Source organism: Dama dama, chromosome X (genome assembly GCF_033118175.1).
Source record: "Dama dama isolate Ldn47 chromosome X, ASM3311817v1, whole genome shotgun sequence".
Taxonomy (NCBI): domain Eukaryota; kingdom Metazoa; phylum Chordata; class Mammalia; order Artiodactyla; family Cervidae; genus Dama; species Dama dama.
In genome coordinates this window covers 112,202,065-112,220,602 of record NC_083714.1, presented here as the reverse complement: position 1 = coordinate 112,220,602, position 18,538 = coordinate 112,202,065, and the positions used below count along the sequence as shown (strand labels likewise).

General features: G+C 42.0%; 1 protein-coding gene across 1 annotated transcript in view; it reads right to left on the bottom strand.

Moving 5' to 3' along the window:
* Positions 1–11,109: 11,109 nt before the first annotated feature.
* The window catches only part of LOC133052807 (uncharacterized), a 30,253-nt gene continuing 22,824 nt past the window's right edge, over positions 11,110–18,538 (bottom strand). The window contains exons 3-5 of the mRNA XM_061137647.1: positions 14,455–14,527; positions 12,882–13,102; positions 11,110–12,002 (exon numbers count right to left, since the gene is read on the bottom strand). Of these exons, the coding sequence (XP_060993630.1) occupies positions 11,873–12,002; positions 12,882–13,102; positions 14,455–14,527 (424 nt within the window). The 3' untranslated portion in view covers positions 11,110–11,872. The remainder of the gene's footprint in view (positions 12,003–12,881; positions 13,103–14,454; positions 14,528–18,538) is intronic.

The window sequence follows — 18,538 nt, the reverse complement described above, 5'->3', positions numbered from 1 at the left end:
GTATGTGCTCAAGTCATCCTCCACACATGTGTAGTGATGACTGCCTTTGTGACACTCTGGTGGTCTCTAATCTTAATGTCCTCTCTCTGTATTTGAAGGGCTGGGTTTTCAAAGTCCACATGGATTTAAGGTGCACAGAACTGTGTTCTTCAAGGCCATAGTGCTTCTTCTGTATCTCTAGGTATCGCTAAGTGTTAGAAATGTTGCAGAAAGTACCACTGAGGGCAGGAGTGTTCAGATGGATTGTGACCGTTAGTGGTCATCAGCTCAATGGGTCTCAGCTGGCATTTAAAAAAAATAAGGTATAACCAAAAAGTCACAGAGCATCATGTGTAATAAGTATTATTTTGCGGAACTTTTTATTTAATCTGTATGCATTTGTTCAGATTTTGTATATGTGTGTGTGTGTGTGTCTGGATTGCTGCATACAATTTATATTGTGGTTTATTGTTAAAAAAGTTGAAAGTCACTAATGTGGAACACACATGGTTCTTTTTAAACGTTTTCTTTGGAAAACTCTCAAACCTACAGAAAAGTTGCAAGAATAATAGAATGAACACTTTGGCCTTTCACCTAGGTTTCTCATTTGCTAACGTTATTGTATTTGGTTTTTCTCTCTTTCTATGTTATTATCGTTTCTCAGAAACAGTTTGAGTTAGTTGTAAACATCATGCCTCTTTACCTATACATACTTCAATGTGTATTTCCTAAAAACAAGGACTTTCTCTTATCCACAATGGTACTATCACAGTCAGGAACTTTATCACTGGTAGAATACTGTTTAAAATATACTCTATATCGAAATTTCAGAAGTTGTCAAAATGATTTTTTAGGCCGTCATTTTTCACGTGGGTGGAAAATGAGGTTCCTAGGTCATGGCTTGTACTCATTTGATCACAGTACTCAAAATTCTTAATTCATCAGTTGATTTTTAAGGTTTCAAAATAAATTCGTTCTCCAAATGTCTTACTTTTCAAATGTGAGAACCAGATGAGGTCAGAAATTTTGTTTGTTCAAACCGTGTGTTGTGGCCATGGTAACTGAGTGAGGATCACGAGAATCCTGGAGGCGAGATCTCTGCATTGGGTAACCATGGGCATCCACAGCAGCCTGCGTTTCTGAGGAACAAGGTGCTGCCCTGGGAGGAATGTTCATCCTTTCATTCGGAGTGGGTTCCTGAGAGTCAGCTTCCAAATGCTGCTCCAATTCTGCCTGGTGGCTAGGTAGTGAGCTGTTTAATGAACATTTGTTTGGCTGAATGTTTCTGAACAAGTATAAGCACTGAAATAGCCTCCAGGGAGACAGATTTTTATAGAGCTACCCAGCCCAGTAGAATTCTGGGAACGTGGGAGTTCCTTACTGCCAAACAGATCGAGAGCTGCCTGGAACGAGTTCCCAGCGAATTGTGGCCATTATGAGCTCTCATGAGAGAAAGGAGAGTGGAGAGTTCCCAGTTTGGAGTTCAGTAAGTTTCTCACCCCGTCATTGGCTAATTAGTACCTTGAGAAATGTTAAGGTCCTGTGGGTTATGCTAAGCAAATCCATGTGCCCGTCGGGATGGACCACGCTATGCTATGGTAACAAACAACCCCCGACCTTAGTGGCTGACTGAGGGTTTTTTCTTGCTCATGCTACATGTCCAACATGGACTTAGTAGGGGGATTCTGTGCATTGTAGCCACTCAGGGACCAAGGCTGAAGAAGGATCTGCCATTTGAAGACATTGTCATCCAAACTTCGGCCCTGGGATTTGCTGCAATGGAGAAAGCAAGCTTGGGAATATCTTTGCTCCAAAATGCTTCCACCCAGATATGACACCTGTTGTTTCTCACTTTTTACTGGCCAAAAAGGTCACACAACTGCACTTTAGCAAGGCAGGGAAGTATGGTTTCCCCATGTGCCCAGAAGGAAGGGGAGAACTGGGAATATTGGTGAACACTGGCAATGCTCCAAAGCAGTAGAGACTCCAGGCAGCTCCCCTGATAGAATCAAGTCTGGACTGCTCAGAATTGTCAGAAGCAATAGAGGCTTGAGGGGGCAATCTGGTGAATGAGCCACTAGCCCCAGGCTTTCTCTCCTTCCAGCACCCTAACTAGGCTTTGAAGACAGTGTTTGCTTTATAGGAATGTTTGCTATAGGAATGTTGTGGCCTCACTGTATTGGTTCTTTCAAGAAAGGGGAGAGAAAATATAGACAGGAGGTTCATATTTACCCCTTAAACAAATGTTTTCCATGCCAGTATTAAAACCCCCAGAAGCTTGATCTTTGGAATTTCCAGGGGTCCATCAGAGCCAAAGGGGTCAGTCAAGTTCGATCCTCAGCCTGCTTGCTGGGTGGTCCCTTCCTTACCCCAGCTCCATAGGTCCTGAAAACTGCTGTTCAGAGTTCCAAATGAACAAACACTTCTGGGAACACCAGTTAGCCTAAACTTGCACAAAATACTGCAAGTATTTTTTCTTTCTTGGCCATACCACATGGCATGTGGGATATGAGCTTTTACTTCCCCAACCAGGAATTGAACCCATGCCTCCTTCCATGGAAGCATGGAGTCTTAACCACTGGAGCACCAGGGAAGTCCCCAAAGTTGCACAAAATAAAGTCATATTTCCCTCCAAAGAACACCAACATCGGGGAGATGGGGTGACACAGCTGAGAAAAAAATACAGAAATCACCCTCCTTTTAAAGAGTTACATGTATAACCAAAAGTTTCTTTTATCTTGAAAGATACTCCCTTTTTCTGTTATCAAACAAGGACTCTTCATTTCCTGCTCTGAGACTGTTCAGGTTTCCCCCAAGAGCGAGGAGTGCGTCCTGCCTTTCCATTTGTACTTGGCCCCCATAGCTTCATAGAGCAGAGGAAGATTATCCCAGAGGCAACAACTCGATCTCCGCTCCCTGTCCTCCACGCATGCACACACTCACAGGGGATGAGCTGATTGGAGGAGTCACAGGCCACCTCTTGTCTTAGAGCTCTTTGGTGTCTGTCTACCTGAGGCCTGGGGTATAAAGCTGGAGTGAAACACGGCCCCTCCACAGAGAGCCTGGCCAACTTCAGTGGCTGAATGAATGTTGCTTATGTTCCTTCTATTTGTGTTCCAGGCACAGAAAATTTAGAAGCACTTAGACAAACATTTGCACTTTTCAAGGGAGTTCCCTTGAAATGTTGCTGATTTTTACTACTGTGCTCCTGAGAGGAGAAAGAGAGTTTTTGTTCACAACCAGACTGAGTGAAACACCAACCTGCAGGGAGGCCCATGGAGGGCCACCACTGTGGTTCCCAGTGGCCTAGCGGGAGTTCTGTCTGCCATATATGACCTTGAGGCCGAGACCCACTTGTGGCTTGCTCATGATCCATTAGTAAGTCATGGCAATGGTAGTGGCAACCAGCATTAAAAAATAATAGTGACATGGGACTTCCCTGTTGGTCCAGTGGTTAAGAATCTGCCTTGCAATGCAGGGGATGTGGGAACTAAGGGTGGGGGAACTAAGATCCCACATGCTACAGGGCAACTAAGCCGGTGCCCTGCAACTGCTGAGCCTGAGCGCCACAACTAGAGAATCTCTGTGCCACAAGGAAAGATCCCGCATTATGTGATAAACACCCTGAGTGCTGCAACTAAGACCCTACACAGCCAAATAAGTAAATATTAGAAAAAATAATAGTGACAAGGTATTTGGGGAAATTTCAGCAAGCATCACAGATATTAAGAAAGGCATTATTTCATTAAATTTTTGCTTCAGTTATATATGTGTATGTGTATACTGGAGCCCAGTATAAAAATGTCCTCTCATTGGGGGTCACAATCGTGAATATTTGAAAGCCGCTGTCATAGATCACTTTGATTCCTTGTATGTTTTCAGAGAGCATGGGGTTGAAAGTAAAGCACAGGACTATTTTGTTGATTAATTTTCTCAGCCAATTTATTTTCTTGCATCATCACTAAAAAGTAGACTAGCCTTATTTATTCCCTGTTTAAAGACTTAGTTAGATCAAAAGAAGCAAGGTTGGGCATTTCGAAGAGCACCTGGGCAATTAGAAGGTAGAATTGAGGTGCTCTTTGACGGACTTGAAGAGGCAGGGTGAAGTGGTATGTGCAAACCAGATGGCTAATGGGTGTGCGGTCCTGCAGTGAGGTTCTGTAGAGGCCCACAGAGCGCTAATGGTTGTTTCATTTAATAAGTTAATAACTAATAATGTGAATGTCTTTGAAGGACCCTCTTGGTGTCTCACAGTGATATCTATTATTAAAGCATCCAATAAGATGAAAAGCAACCCCAAGGGTAAAAGATTGAGATCATGATCATTTAGGGAAATCCTGCAATGTCACCTCAATGTCCTAGTCCTAATATTATATATAACTGCCTTTATAAGCTGTTTCTAATTCTATTCCAAATGCTTGTTGCTGTGGAATTCAAATGGGTACCATTATTGACTATCTATTATGGGTCAGAGTCAGTGTCTGATCATCAAATTCTCTCATTCAGGCACTCTTATCCCCATTTTACAGATGTATTTAGAAACTGAGGTTTAGATAATGTTAGAAGTTAGAAGTAACTTGGAAAAGTTTTGAATCCAGATCTCTATACTCCAAACCCACAGTAAACTCTCCTGCCTCTAGATTTGATGTGACATTTTTCACCTGTGGAAACTTTTCTCTTCTGGAGTTAATCATTGAAGTTCAGAGGAAATGACTTAAAAAAAGATTCCAAAAGAATTGTATGCCGTGACCAAGTGGAATTTACTCCAGGTATGTAAGGCTGCCTGAACCTTTGAAAATCAATGTAATCTAACATATCAACAAACTGAAGAAAATCATATAATCATGCTAGTTGGCACAGAAAAAGCATTTGGAAAAATCCAATATCCATTGATGATAAAAACACTCAGCAAGTTAGAGGAGAGTGATCTGAACTTGAGAAAGAAGCATTTAGAAGAAATCTGCAGCTAATATCATACTTACTGGTGAAGGACTGAATGTTTTCCCATAAAGTCAGCAACACAGGGAGATGTCCACTCTCGCCACTTCTATTCACCATAATACTGGAAATTCTAGCTAGTCATGAGTTAAGAAAAAGAAATAAAAGACCTACATATTTGAAAGAAATAAAACTGCCCTTATTTGCAAATGATATAATTTTCTACATAGCAAATTCCAAATAATATATCCCAAATTCCTAGAACTAAAAAGTATATTCAGTAAGACCACAGGGAACAAGATCAACACACAAAAATCATTCATATTTCTTTTTGTTTTTTTTTTTGCCACACCGAGTGGCATGTGGGATCTTAGTTCCCCGACCAAGGATCAAACCTGTGGCCCCAGCAGTGGAGGCACAGAGTCTTAACCATCGGACTGCCAGGGAAGTCCCCATAAGCAATGAACACATGGAAACAGAAATTAAAAAAAAATACCATTTACAATCACTCCAAATGCTTAACATATACATGTAACAAAACATGTACAGCACCTGTATGAAATGCTGATGAAAGGACCGAAGATCTAAACAAGACACACTGTTCATGGATTGGAAGAGTCAACATTTAAAGGTCTTAGTTCTCCAGAAAAAGAATTCAGAATAATGATAGTGAAGATGATCCAGGATTTCAGAAAAAGAATGGAGAAGATGCAAGAAATGTTTACCAAAGACCTAGAAGAACTAAAGAACAAGCAAACAGAAATGAACAGTACACTAGAAATAGATTAATGGCAGAAAATCAAACAAATGTTTGGCAAACATGGATACATGGGAGAGACCCCAGAGAACTGAATAACTCATCAAAATGGCCAAAGCCCTCACCTTAAATACCGTCTTCAGCTAACGACAAAAGAGGATGTTGGTGCTGGGGGACATCAGTTGTGGAGGTGACCAGGAAAAAGCACAGTGAGACAAAGGTAAGGTGGTTGTGCAGGTTTAAGTCCTTACCTTCTCCATTGATAAGAGTTTCTAGAGGTAAGGTTATCCACCTCTTCCTGGTACTGTGTGGGAGACACCCTTATAAAGGTTTCCCTTCTTCAGTAAAGGTCACTTATAAAAACGTAACTTCTGCTTGGATTTCAGAGTACCTCCCAGGTCTACTGTTTCTTAAAAAATAACCATCCTAAAATAATCCTTATGCCAGAGAGACACATTTTGGGGCAGCAAATGTTGCCCTCCTACAGAGTAATGCGATTTCTATCACAATCTCAGCAAAGTCCTTGGTAGACTTAAGACAAGCATCTTTAAAGTTTATATAGAAAGACAGAGGCCATAGAATAGTTAAGCTAATCCTGACAGAAGATGGTAAAGGGGGAGGAATCACTCTATGTGAAGACTTAAGTCTTACTGTATAGCTACACTAATCAAGACAGTGTGGTATTGTCAGAGAGAGGAGCATAGAAACGTAGATCAATGAACAGAACAGAGAACCCAGAAATGTACCCATGCAAATAGGCTCAGCTCATTTTTTTTCTTATTAATCCTCTTTTGATTTGGATTTTTCTCAGTTCCCCATCCTGTGTTTTCTTCTTTATTTTTGGCTACTCTGGATCTTTGTTGCTGCGTGCATGCTTTCTCTAGTTGCGGTGAGGCTACTCTTTTCTAGTTGCAGTGGCTTCTCTTGTTGCAGACCACAGACTCTAGGCTCACAGGTTTCAGTAGTTGCAGCACTTGGCCTCAATAGTTGCAGCTCAAGGGCTCTGGAGCACAAGCTGAGTAGTTGTGGCTCATGGGCTCAGTTGCTCCATGGCATGTGGAATCTCCCTGGACCAGGGCTGGAACCCATATCCCCTGCATTGGCGGGCAGATTCCTATCCACTGTACCACCAGGGAAGTCCTCAGTTCCTTTTTCACAAAAGTGCAAAAGCATTTCAATGGAGGAAGGATTGCCTTGTCAACAAATGGTGCTGGAACAATTGAACATTCGTGTGCAAAAAAATAAAACTAGACTTATTTAAGCCTCACACCAGAATCAAACATTAACTCAAAATGAATCTTGGCATTAAATGTCAAATACAAAATTATAAAACTTTTAGGAAAAGAAAAATTCTTGGGATTTACAAGGCTACGGAGTTCTTTGACCTGACATTGTCAGGGAGAAAGTCAAAAGAGGATATTAGGCGTAGTAGTTTGGGACTTCACAGGCAGTGGAGGCGGAGGGCAGGCAATTCACAAGAGATGGAAAAGCAAATGTTTGGTAAATAAATGTTTGCTGAGCCATGCACAGACAGTGAGACTCACTAATTTTAATAGACTTCCCTGTGTTCCTCCCTGTCGACTCACTAGTTCGTACTTTAGTTATCTATGGTGATAGCTCTCTTCCTCTAACTGCCTAAAGAGGCAGGTCAAAGGTCCTTCCTGAGTCTTTGGGGCCTTAAAAATAACCTACATTAATCTTCAGGCCAAAGGGACACAATTCAGGGCAGTGTAGTTCGCTTCCCTACAACATGGTTGCATTTTTTGGTTTTCCCTGGCTCCCACCAATAAATTTCTTTGCGGACCTTTTTTGCTTTCTCTAGTTTAAAATATGTTCTTCAGCAAAACAGAACACTGTCCATTATGCAGAACATCATCAAACCCTCCCCCCTACCCCGGGGCTTTGAAGCTTCTCTCTGTGAAGCTGAGAAGTGGCATTGCGTGTTTCCCTGGCATGTGTTTTAGTCTTATAAACAAGCATCCTCTGGTCTGGGAGCTGGTTTCCAGACGGACGAACCCACCAGAGCACATCACTAATTTCAGGTTAAGGCTGACCAAGAACAACTTGTGCTTTTTGGTTTCCCTGGCACATGGCTGATATCACAGGGCTGACTCATTGTGATTAATCCAGTGACTGCAGGCACAGCCTTGTGGAAAGACAAAGCCAGCATCACTTGTCTCACTTCACCACTGAGTGCCGAAGCTTCCATTTCCTCATCGGGAAAAAGCTTTTTACCTCAAAGAGCTATTGTGAGGCTTGGAGAGTTGAACTAGCTGTGAAACGCTTGCTCCAGCCAAGGAAATGTGAGTCACCATTTTGAGTCTCAAATAGGATTGCATTCAGCTGTGAGTAACAGAAACCTCCAAATACTCGTGGTTTAAACAAGGTAGAAGTTTATGTCTCTCTCATGATCAAGACCCAGGGAAGTTGTAGGGGAGGAAAAATAATTTTTCTTCTATCCTCCTGAGTTCTTAGCTGAGACCCCTGTAATAAAAGATGGATTAACAGAGAAAGGGGACTTCCCTGATGGTCCAGGGTTAAGACTCTGCACTTTCAGTGCAGGCGGTTCGGGTTCCATCCCTGGTCAGGGAAGTTCCACATACCATGAGATGTGGCCAAAAGGAAAAAAAAAAGCCTACAAGTTTTAATTAACGTGTATCTCCTGTATACCTGGGAGAGATCCAGGGAAACTGACTAAATCCCTGAGGTGGCCTAACCAGTTTCTATACCATCTTCAGTTAAAGATGAAAGAAGGTATGTGTGCTGGGCGTGGGGGACAGTTCTGGGGGGGCAGTCACCAGGAAAATCATGGTAAACAAGGGTAAAGTTGTTATGTAGATTGAAGTTGGCACCTTCTTCACTGATCAGAGTTTCTTGTGATTTAGTCTTTCTTTCTGGTAAAGAGAGGGAGACACACTTACAAACGAAGATTTTCCTTATAAATGTAAATGCCTCTTACAAAAGGGTAGCTTCTGTTTTCAGAGCTTCTCCTACGCCTCATTTCTCAAAATAATCAGCTGAAAATAATCCTTAAGGCTGTTAAAAAAAAAAGACAATGGGCCCAAAATGGATTCACTTGGGCTAAACCCACGTCACCAAACCAAGACTTAACACCTAATTTAAATACAGTTTCAACCTCTCCCAGGAGTAGAATCTTAAGCCAGTCAGTTTGGAAGGTCAGCACTAATGAGGTAATCTGCCTGATGGACTCCTGCCATCTCCCAAAGGAGCGTGACTTTGCCACAATCCTCTCTTTGCTAGAAACTTCCTTGTCCTGCCCTCTTCTGCCTATGGAAAAGCAAAATGAAAAGTCTTTGATTTTGTACAGCTCCTCAGAGCTCCTTTCTATCTGCTGGATGGGATGCTACCCAGTTCATGAATCACTGAATAAAGCCAATAAGATCTTTACAATTGGGAATTCCCTGGTGATCCAGTGGTTAGGACTGATTCTGTTCTTCCATTGCTGGGGGTCTGAGTTCCATCCCTGGTTGGGGAACTAAGATCCTGCAAGCTGCACAACATGGCCAAAAAAAAAAAAAACAAAAAAACCCCAAACAACAAAAAAAGAGACCTTTATAATTTACTTAGTTGAACTTTTTTTTTTTTGCCTTGGCAAAGAGGTGTTTTTTGGAGTGATGCTACCCTCCAAAATCTAAAGCTCTTAAGGACCCAGATTCTGCCTATGTTATTGGTCGTCTGTGTGTGGTTTCTCTTCTCACAGTCACCTCTTTATCCAAAAGGGCTGCAGAGCATCATCCAACTCTGTCTTCTCTACTTAATACTTCACTCCTGTCACTTCTGTTACCACATGAGTGGTAATGTTTCTGACATTAAACAATTCTGTGACACCAGCTAAGTGTCCTACAATTTAACTCAATTCTGACACCATCTACCTGGAGATAGAATCAGGCCCTTCTCTGATGTCGAAAGCTCAGCTCTGTACATGGGTGCCGGGTCAAATCTCGGAGATAGAGTTTTGGGTGAAGTAGAGAAGAGTAGCTTTATTGCACACTTTATCCATACTTTGGGGTATGGATGGGGAGGCATTTTTTGTTCACCAACCAGGAAGCTCTCCAAACACTGTCCTTTTGGGTTTTTGTGGAGTCATAATTGATTAAATCCTTGACTGCTGGTGATTATTTCAGTTTCCAGCTGCTCCCAGGAGGCGGGGTTGGGGGTGGGGTGGGGCTGAAATTTCTAACCCTCTGCTCACAGAGTTGGTTCCCCTGGCAACCAGTTCCCATCCTGAGGCTAATCCAGGAGCTTGCCCCAAACACCTAATTAACATACCCACTGGTGCTTCAGAGGAACTTGTTAAGAGTAACAGAAGTCACCTTCATGGATTTTATCACTTAGGAAATTACAAGGGTTGTAGGAGCTCTATGCTAGAAACAAGACCAAATACATATTTCTTACTATAAATCACAGTATCGTGCCAACATATCCTCAGTCAAGCCAGAAGGAGGGAGAAAGAGGGTGAGGAAAACCACATCTTCTACCAAGAACGCTCTCCGACAGTTGCACAAACCCCTCTGCTCCCATCCTGTTGGCCAAACCCAAGTCACATGACTAAACCAAAATGCAGAGGAGGCTGGGAAATGTCATTTTCTCCCACTCAGTTATATAGCCGGCTAAACAATGAGGATTCTATTACTGCAGATAAAGGGAAATTATGTAAAAAAGGGAGACTGCCACAACTTGGTTGGTACCCTAGGAAAGTGGAGGACTGTTATGTAACTTCCCCCAGTCACCTGGGGAAAGGTTGTGCCATCTGTCAGCAGACTTTGATCAAAGCAATCAAAATATTCACAAGTGTACTTTCACGTCCAAACTTCTCTAGGGTCACATCTGGACTAAAAGTCAGAGCCCAGCCCTACACTCCCATCCCCACCCCTGAGAGAACTCACCCTACTTCCCAATTTTGTCAACTATTGTATGGTCAGGCCATTCATGGTGGTTGCCATCTTGAATGACTGTACATCCCCAGCCAGACCAGTGCCTGCTTCATCTACACCTAATCACACGACTGACCTTCCTACATATTTGCCCCAGGCTCCAGTGAGTGGCTTGTTCTAACCTTTATTTTTTTATTTTTTATTTTTTGTTGTTCTAACCTTTAGATCAGAACATCACCATAGAGTTTATCAGAGGGTTGGTGAGGGGTGTGCCCCTCTGCTGGTTTCCTTGTTAACTACTGACCAGTCCACCTGACATCAATTTCCCCTATAATTGGCAACCTCCTCCCGTCCCCAGACTGAAGACTGCCTCCGCGACCTGCTGGCGAGATGTTGCTCCAGGGTTTTGCTTTAGATATATAAGCTTTCCCGTCCACTAAACTATTGCTGGAGAGCAAATGTCTCGTCCTGGGACCCCAAAGTGAACAGCCTTCACTCTGCGCAGGAAAGAATTCAAGAGCAAGCCAAAGAAAAGCCAAGGTGAGTTTATTTAGAGGGATATGCATTCCACAGGCAAAGTGCAGACTGTCTCAGAAAGTAAGAGTGGCTGTGGGGTATGGGGTCATTGGTTTCTTTGGACTGAATCATTTTATACGCTACCCAGTGGGAGGAATGTTCTTGCTGTTTCAGGGAACAGTGGGGTCTTGGCAGGAATTGGGCCACTGTCCATTTTTTGGCCTTTTATGGTTGTCTTGGAACTGTCATCGTGTGAGGGGGAGTGATTTTGAGTGTTACAATGAAGGTGTGTGTGTGCTCAGTCAAGTCCGACTCTTTGTGGCCACATGAACTGTAGCCTGCCAGGCTCCTGTATCCAGGGAATTTTCCAGGCAAGAATACTGGAGCAGATTGCCATTTCCTCCTTTGGGGTTGTTCCCAACCCAGGAACTGAGCCCGTGTCTCTTATGTCTCCTGCATTGCAGACGGATCCTTTACCACTAGAGCCACCTGGGAAGCGCCGTTACAAGGAAAGGATAATGAGCTAAAGGTTAATGACCGGGCTCTTCTCAAAGCCATCTTGGTTTGTCCATCCTTGTCCATCAGGAACCAACAGCTGGTTCCTGTCAGTTGTTCTTGCATTCCAGCTGTGCCCTCTCTTCATTTATTTAGTGGTTGCACCCTGCCCGCTTCCCTCCAGTCTCATTTCCCCCTCAGAGATTTTTCTCCCATAGTCTTCTGGGAAGCAGAAGGGTCATGGTTCTTCTGTAACTGCTTCAGAGCTGGGTAATGGTGTCAACCCTGCTGATCAGGGAGTAGAAATCTCTGGATGCTGGTCTAGGGGTCCCTGGGGCAGGATAGCTTCTTGTTTTAAGTCGAAGGGCAGTATGGGCTGGAATCCTTGCATAGCCATCATTTTGATGTGGAACTGTTGTAACCTGGAAAACATGAACTTTACCAAGTGTTTCAAGAGGCAGAGTCTGAAGAGGAGGATGACCATGGCTAGGCCTGGGAGGGGCAGGAACCCAGTAAGGCTATGGAGGATGCTCTTAACGAGAATCACATGGCATTAGGGTCTGACCCCTGGTTGTAGAGTGTAACCATGATGCTTGTTCATAAATCTTCTTGATGTCCATCTTGATCTGGCCTGAACTGTTAACACAAGTAGAGCAGGTTTCGTCTATGACTGCACAAACACCACCCTGCTCAGCCAGCAAGTGATCTAGGGCCTTTCTATTGTCCATAACCACACTGGCCAGTGAATTTAAAGAAGTTGAAAGTCTGTTTAGGGCATTTCCAGTGGTCAGGGCCGGACTCTCTATAAAGTGTTCGTTACATTTTCTAAGGTTACCTCATGGTTGGCAAAGCCTCCCCATGGAGCTGCCAATCCCCCTGCCAGTCCTATTCTTGCCAGTATTAATCCAATGGCCCTCCTGGGATGGTACTGAGTGTTACTATGTAGTGTTACTAAGAATGGGACCCAATGTCCTAATGTACCAGCAGGCTCCCTTGTGCCACACACTGTCGACATAAGGATAAGCAATTACACAGGGGCCAGTTTTTCTCCCAGCTCCCAGCTGCCCTTGTCTTTGGGCCCTCATTCTGGTGAGTGCCACATATGCAGACATATCCTGAAGATGCAATAAGAGATCTGGGAGCAGGCTAATTTAACAAGGAAGCCGCCGTCTGAATCCAAGGAAGGGACGAGTTTTGAACACAACTCGGGGGTAAGGGCCCATTAATATATTCAAAATAGTTAGTTCTGGAGTATTCCATGCCCTTGGCTTAGATGAGATGGTAAAGAGGGTTTTACCTACAGCTTCTGTGGAGTCCAATTTTCAGCCCAATTTTTAGTCCATGGTATGTGGGCTTCATTCTCAGCACACAGTGGAGGTATTTGTGGGAAGGCAGTTTGGGTCCAGGTTCCAAAACGCTGTGATGATATTACCATCCGGTGGCCAGGGATTGCTCCAAAGAGGCTCACCACAGCCAAGAGAACCATTAGAGGTGTAGTAGCATTGGAAGCATGACTGGTTTTCTGGATAACAAAAACAGCCATCATTAATGGAAAAGTTATGTCACCTTTTAAAGAGAGTTAGGCAGAAGGCAATGGCAACCCACTCCAGTACTCTTGCCTGGAAAATCCCATGGGAGGGGCCTGGTAGGCTGCAGTCCATGGGGTCACTAAGAGTAGGACACGACTGAGCAGCTTCACTTTCATGCGTTGGAGAAGGAAATGGCAACCGACTCCAGTGTTCTTGCCTGGAGAATCCCAGGGACGGGGGAGCCTGGTGGGCTGCCGTCTATGGGGTTGCACAGAGTCGGACACGACTGAAGCAACTTAGCAAACTTAGGCAAAGTATTGAGCCTGAAGGGAGTAGTGACCAGCATGCTCAAATCTTGGGCATGGAGGGGAGTTGGCACTGGATTTTTTTGTGTGTGTGTTTTTTAAATCTTATCCTGTGCTGGGTCTTTGTTGCTGTGTGGGCTTTTCTCTAGTTGCAGTGTGCTGGCTTCTCATTGTGGTGACTTGTCTTGTGGTGGAGCACCGGCTCTAGGGCGTGAAAACTTCAGTATTTGGGGCATGTGGGCTTCAGGAGTTGCGACTCCCAGGCTCTAGAGCACAGGCTCAATAGTTGAGGCCCATGGGTTTAGTTGCCCCGCAGCCTGTGGGATATACCTGGATCAGGGAGCGAACCCATGTGTCCTGCTTTGACATGTGAATTCTTTACCACTGAGCTACCAGGGAAGCCCCACCATGTTTGAATTGATAATACTCTGTTGTGTGGACCTATTTGTACCTGTAACAATTGTTGTAAGCCAGGATATTTATGGTAGACACAACATTTAACTAGTTTTTCTCCTAGGGAGACTACTTTGCTGCTGCTGGTGCTAAGTCACTTCAGTTGTGTCCGACTCTGTGTGACCCCATAGACGGCAGCCCACCAGGCTCCCCCGTCCCTGGGATTCTCCAGGCAAGAACACTGGAGTGGGCTGCCATTTCCTTCTCCAGTGCTTGAAAGTGAAGTCGCTCAGTCGTGTCCGACTCTTAGCAACCCCATGGACTGCAGCCTACCAGGCTCCTCCATCCATGGGATTTTCCAGGCAAGAATACTGGAGTGGGTTGCCATTGCCTTCTCCGGGGCGACTACTTTAGATGTTGACTAAAGCATTATTTTCCCATTTTGCCTGAGCCACGACATTGTCAGAAGTCCTACTAGGAGTATCATGGCTTTTGACATCATATTACTATGTTTTTATCTCAGACCCAATAAGGATAAAGAAGATATTTACCAGGGCGAGGGGTTTCTGAAAAGCTGCAGAGTAAGAGCATGATAGAAACACACAGATTACTAGGCCAACCCACCACAGCCACATGAAGTCACTTACCTGTTCTCTTGAACAGGTTTCTGAGGTCTTCCACTGGCTCGCGAGAGTAGGTCCCCTCTGGTTCCTGTTAGGACTTAAAAGATACAGGTTTTATTCTAGACAGATGTACCCAACTAGTAACTGTCTGTAGCTTGTCAGCAGTTGGGGCACTTAGAAACATTTGATATGGTCCCTTTGGTTGTAGCTGGTACTTGGGTGACTCTTCGCTTAAGTTTTTAGTAGGACAAAGTCCCCTGACTGGACTGAGACCTTGACCTTCTCTCTTGTGGGGGTGGGCAGCACGTTGTTTCTGTATTCTTGGATGGTCTTTTGAACCTGGTTCAAGTTAACAATTGGGGAAACCAGTTTATGGATTTCCTCATGGAATAAGAGATCTGAAGTTAAAAAGGGGTTTCCCATAGATCATTTCAAATGGGCTACGTTTTAAAATTGCCTTTAGGGTCATTCTGGTCCATAGAAAGGCTACAGGCATGAGGGAGACCCAGGTTTCTGAAGCCTCTTAGCACAGTTTAGTGAGTGTTGTTTTTAGATTTGCTTTTTCTACCTTGCCTGATGACTGGGGCCTCCAGGAAGAGTAGAAGCCGTGGTTAATACCCGGAGCTGCAGAAACCTTGTGGGTCACCTTGGTGGTGAAGGAAGGTCCTTTATTACTCTGTAGGCTTTTGGGCAACTTGAATCTCTGAATTACCTCTTATAGTAGAAATTTGGTGACACCTTGTAGTTTTGATTTTGATTTCTCTAATAACTAGCAATGTTGAGCATCCTTGCATGTGTCTTTTGGCCATCTGTATATCTTCTTTGGAGAAGTGTCTATTTAGATATTCTGCCCATTTTTTTTGATTGGGTTGTTTGTTTGCCTGATATTGAGCTTTATGAGCTGTTTGTATGTTTTGGAGAATAATCCCTGGTCGGTTGCGTTGTTTGCAAATACTTTCTCCCATTCTGTAGGTTGTCTTTTTGTTTATGGTTTCCTTTGCTGTGCAAAAGCTCTTAAGTTTAATTAGGTCCCTTTTGTTTATTTTTGTTTTTATTTCCACTACTCTAGGAGATGAATTCAAAAAGATATTGCTGTGATTTATGTCAAAGAGTGTTCTGCCTATGTTTTCCTCTAGGGATTTTACAGTATCCGGTCTTAACATTTAGGTATTTAACACATTTTTATTTTTCTGTGTGGTGTTCTAATGATCTATTTTCATTTTTTACATGTAGCTTTTATATTTACCAGTTTCCCCAGCACCACTTATTTTTTTTTCTTTTTTTTTTTTTTATTAGTTGGAGGCTAATTACTTCACAACATTTCAGTGGGTTTTGTCATACATTGATATGAATCAGCCATGGATTTACACGTATTCCCCATCCCGATCCCCGCTCCCACCTCCCTCTCCACCCGATTCCTCTGGGTCTTCCCAGTGCACCAGGCTGGAGCACTTGTCTCATGCATCCCACCTGGGCTGGTGATTTGTTTCACCATAGATAGTATACATGCTGTTCTTTTGAAATATCCCACCCTCACATTCTCCCACAGAGTTCAAAAGTCTGTTCTGTATTTCTGTGTCTCTTTTTCTGTTTTGCATATAGGGTTATCATTACCATCTTTCTAAATTCCATATATATGTGTTAGTATGCTGTAATGTTCTTTATCTTTCTGGCTTACTTCACTCTGTATAAGGGGCTCCAGCTTCATCCATCTCATTAGGACTGGTTCAAATGAATTCTTTTTAATGACTGAGTAATATTCCATGGTGTATATGTACCACAGCTTCCTTATCCATTCATCTGCTGATGGGCATCTAGGTTGCTTCCATGTCCTGGCTATTATAAACAGCCCAGCACCACTTATTGAAGAAACTTTTCTCTGTTGTCTTTCCTCCATTGTATATTCTTGCCTCTTTTGTCATAGATTAATTGACCCTACATAGATGCTTGGATATATTTCTAGGCTTTCTGTCCTGTTCCATTGATCCATATGTCTGTTTTTCTACCAGTATTATACTACTTTGATTACTGTAGATTTGTAGTATAGTGTGAAGTCAGGGAGCCTGAATCCTCCAGCTCCATTTTTTTCCTTAGGATTGCTTTGGCTATTTAAAGTTTTTTGTGTTTCCATACAGATTTAAAATGTTTTTGATCTAGTTCTGTGAAAAATGCCATTGGTAATTTTTTAGGGATTGTATTGAATCTGTAGACTGCCTTGGATGGTATAGTCATTTTGATAATATTGATTCTTCAATCCAAGAACATGGTATATCTTTCCATCTGTTTGTGTCATTTTTTTTGCTTTTTCTGTATGCTATTTATTTTATGTATTTATTGAACTTTTTATTTTGTATTGGGGTATAGCCAGTTAACAATATTGTGATAGTTTCAGGTGAACAGTAAAGGGACTCAGCCATACACATACATGTATCCATTCTCCCCTAAACTCCCCTCCCATCCAGGCTGCCACATTACATTGAGAAGAGTTCCCTGTGCTATACTGTAGGTCCTTGTTGGTTATCCATTTTAAATATAGCAGTGTGTACCTGAGTTTGTGTCATCTTTGATTTCTTTCATCAGCATATTATAGTTTTTGAAGTATAGGTTTTTGTCTCCGTAGGTAGGTTTTTTTCCTATGTATTTTATTCTTTTTATGAGATGGTAAGTGGGATTGTTTCCTTAATTTCTCTTTCTGATCTTTTGTTGTTAGTGCAATAGATTTCTGTGTATTAATTTTGTATCCTGCACCTTTACTGAATTCATTGATGAGCTCTAGTATTTTTCTGGTAGCATCTTTAGGATTTTCTATGCATAGTATCATGTCTTCTGCAAACAGTGACAAATTTACTTCTTCTTCCCCAATTTGGATTCCTTTTCTTTTTCTTTGACTGCAATGTCCAGGACTTCCAAAACTATGTTGAATAAAAGTGGTGAGAGTGGACATCCTTGTCTTTTTCCTGATCTTTTCTTTTTAATATATATATTTTATTGAAATGTAGTTGACTTACAATGTTTCAGGTGCACAGTAAGGTGATTCAGTTATACAAATACACATATATTATTTTTGAAATTATTTTCCATTGTAGGTTATTACAAGATAATGACTATAGTTCCCTGTGCTATATAGTAAACCTTTGTTGCTTGTTGCATATCTATTTTTAAATTAGATATCTAGCATTCTATTCATACTGAATCAAACAAGTGGAATCAAAATGTCATAATTGTTTAGTTAGGCAAAAATTCATAGGTTTTCTAAAATATATTTATTATATATATTTATATGTATACAAAAGCTTTTCTACTACACTTGATAAAGGCTTGAGAAAGAACATTAAAAAAAGAGATGGAGAAATTGGAGAACATAAACTAAATGAAATGGGAGCACTGAATATGAAATAGAAAAAGTGAAACAAACTAGATAAAAGTAAAAAATCATCATATAGTCCAGTTGTTTTTAAACATGACTGCTCATTAGAAACATATCTAGAGCTCTGGAGAAAACAAAAAATCAATACCTGAGCATTTGCATTTTTTGAAAAATTTCAAGATAATTCTGATATGCATCTGGATTTTAAATGATTGCAGGTTTTTCTATTAAATGGTAGTTTTAGTGATATAGAATTCTATTATTTTTCTGTTGACCAGTCAGGATACAATGGTATTAAGTGAGTAAATTACATAATCATGAGAGTAAAAGATGTTTATCAGTTTTCACAATCAATAGCCAGACAAAAAATCAAAGATAATTACAATTGTACGTCATAATAGGAACAGGATTAACTTAACAATATAAAATAATTACATACAATTTGGGGGGTTGGTGGTCAGGCAGAGTGATGTGGTAAGTCGAAGTTCATACATGCACATGTTTTAATCCACCCAGTCTTCTGTGTCTTTGGTTGGTGCATTTAATCCATTTACATTTAAGATAATTATTGATGTGTGTGATCCTATTACCATTTTCTTAATTGTTTTGGGTTTGCTTTCTGTAGATATTTTCCTTCTCTTGTGTTTCCTGCCTAGAGAAGTTCCTTTAGCATTTGTTGTAAAGCTGGTTTGGTGGTGCTGAATTCTCTTAACTTTTGCTTGTCTGGAAAGCTTTTGATTT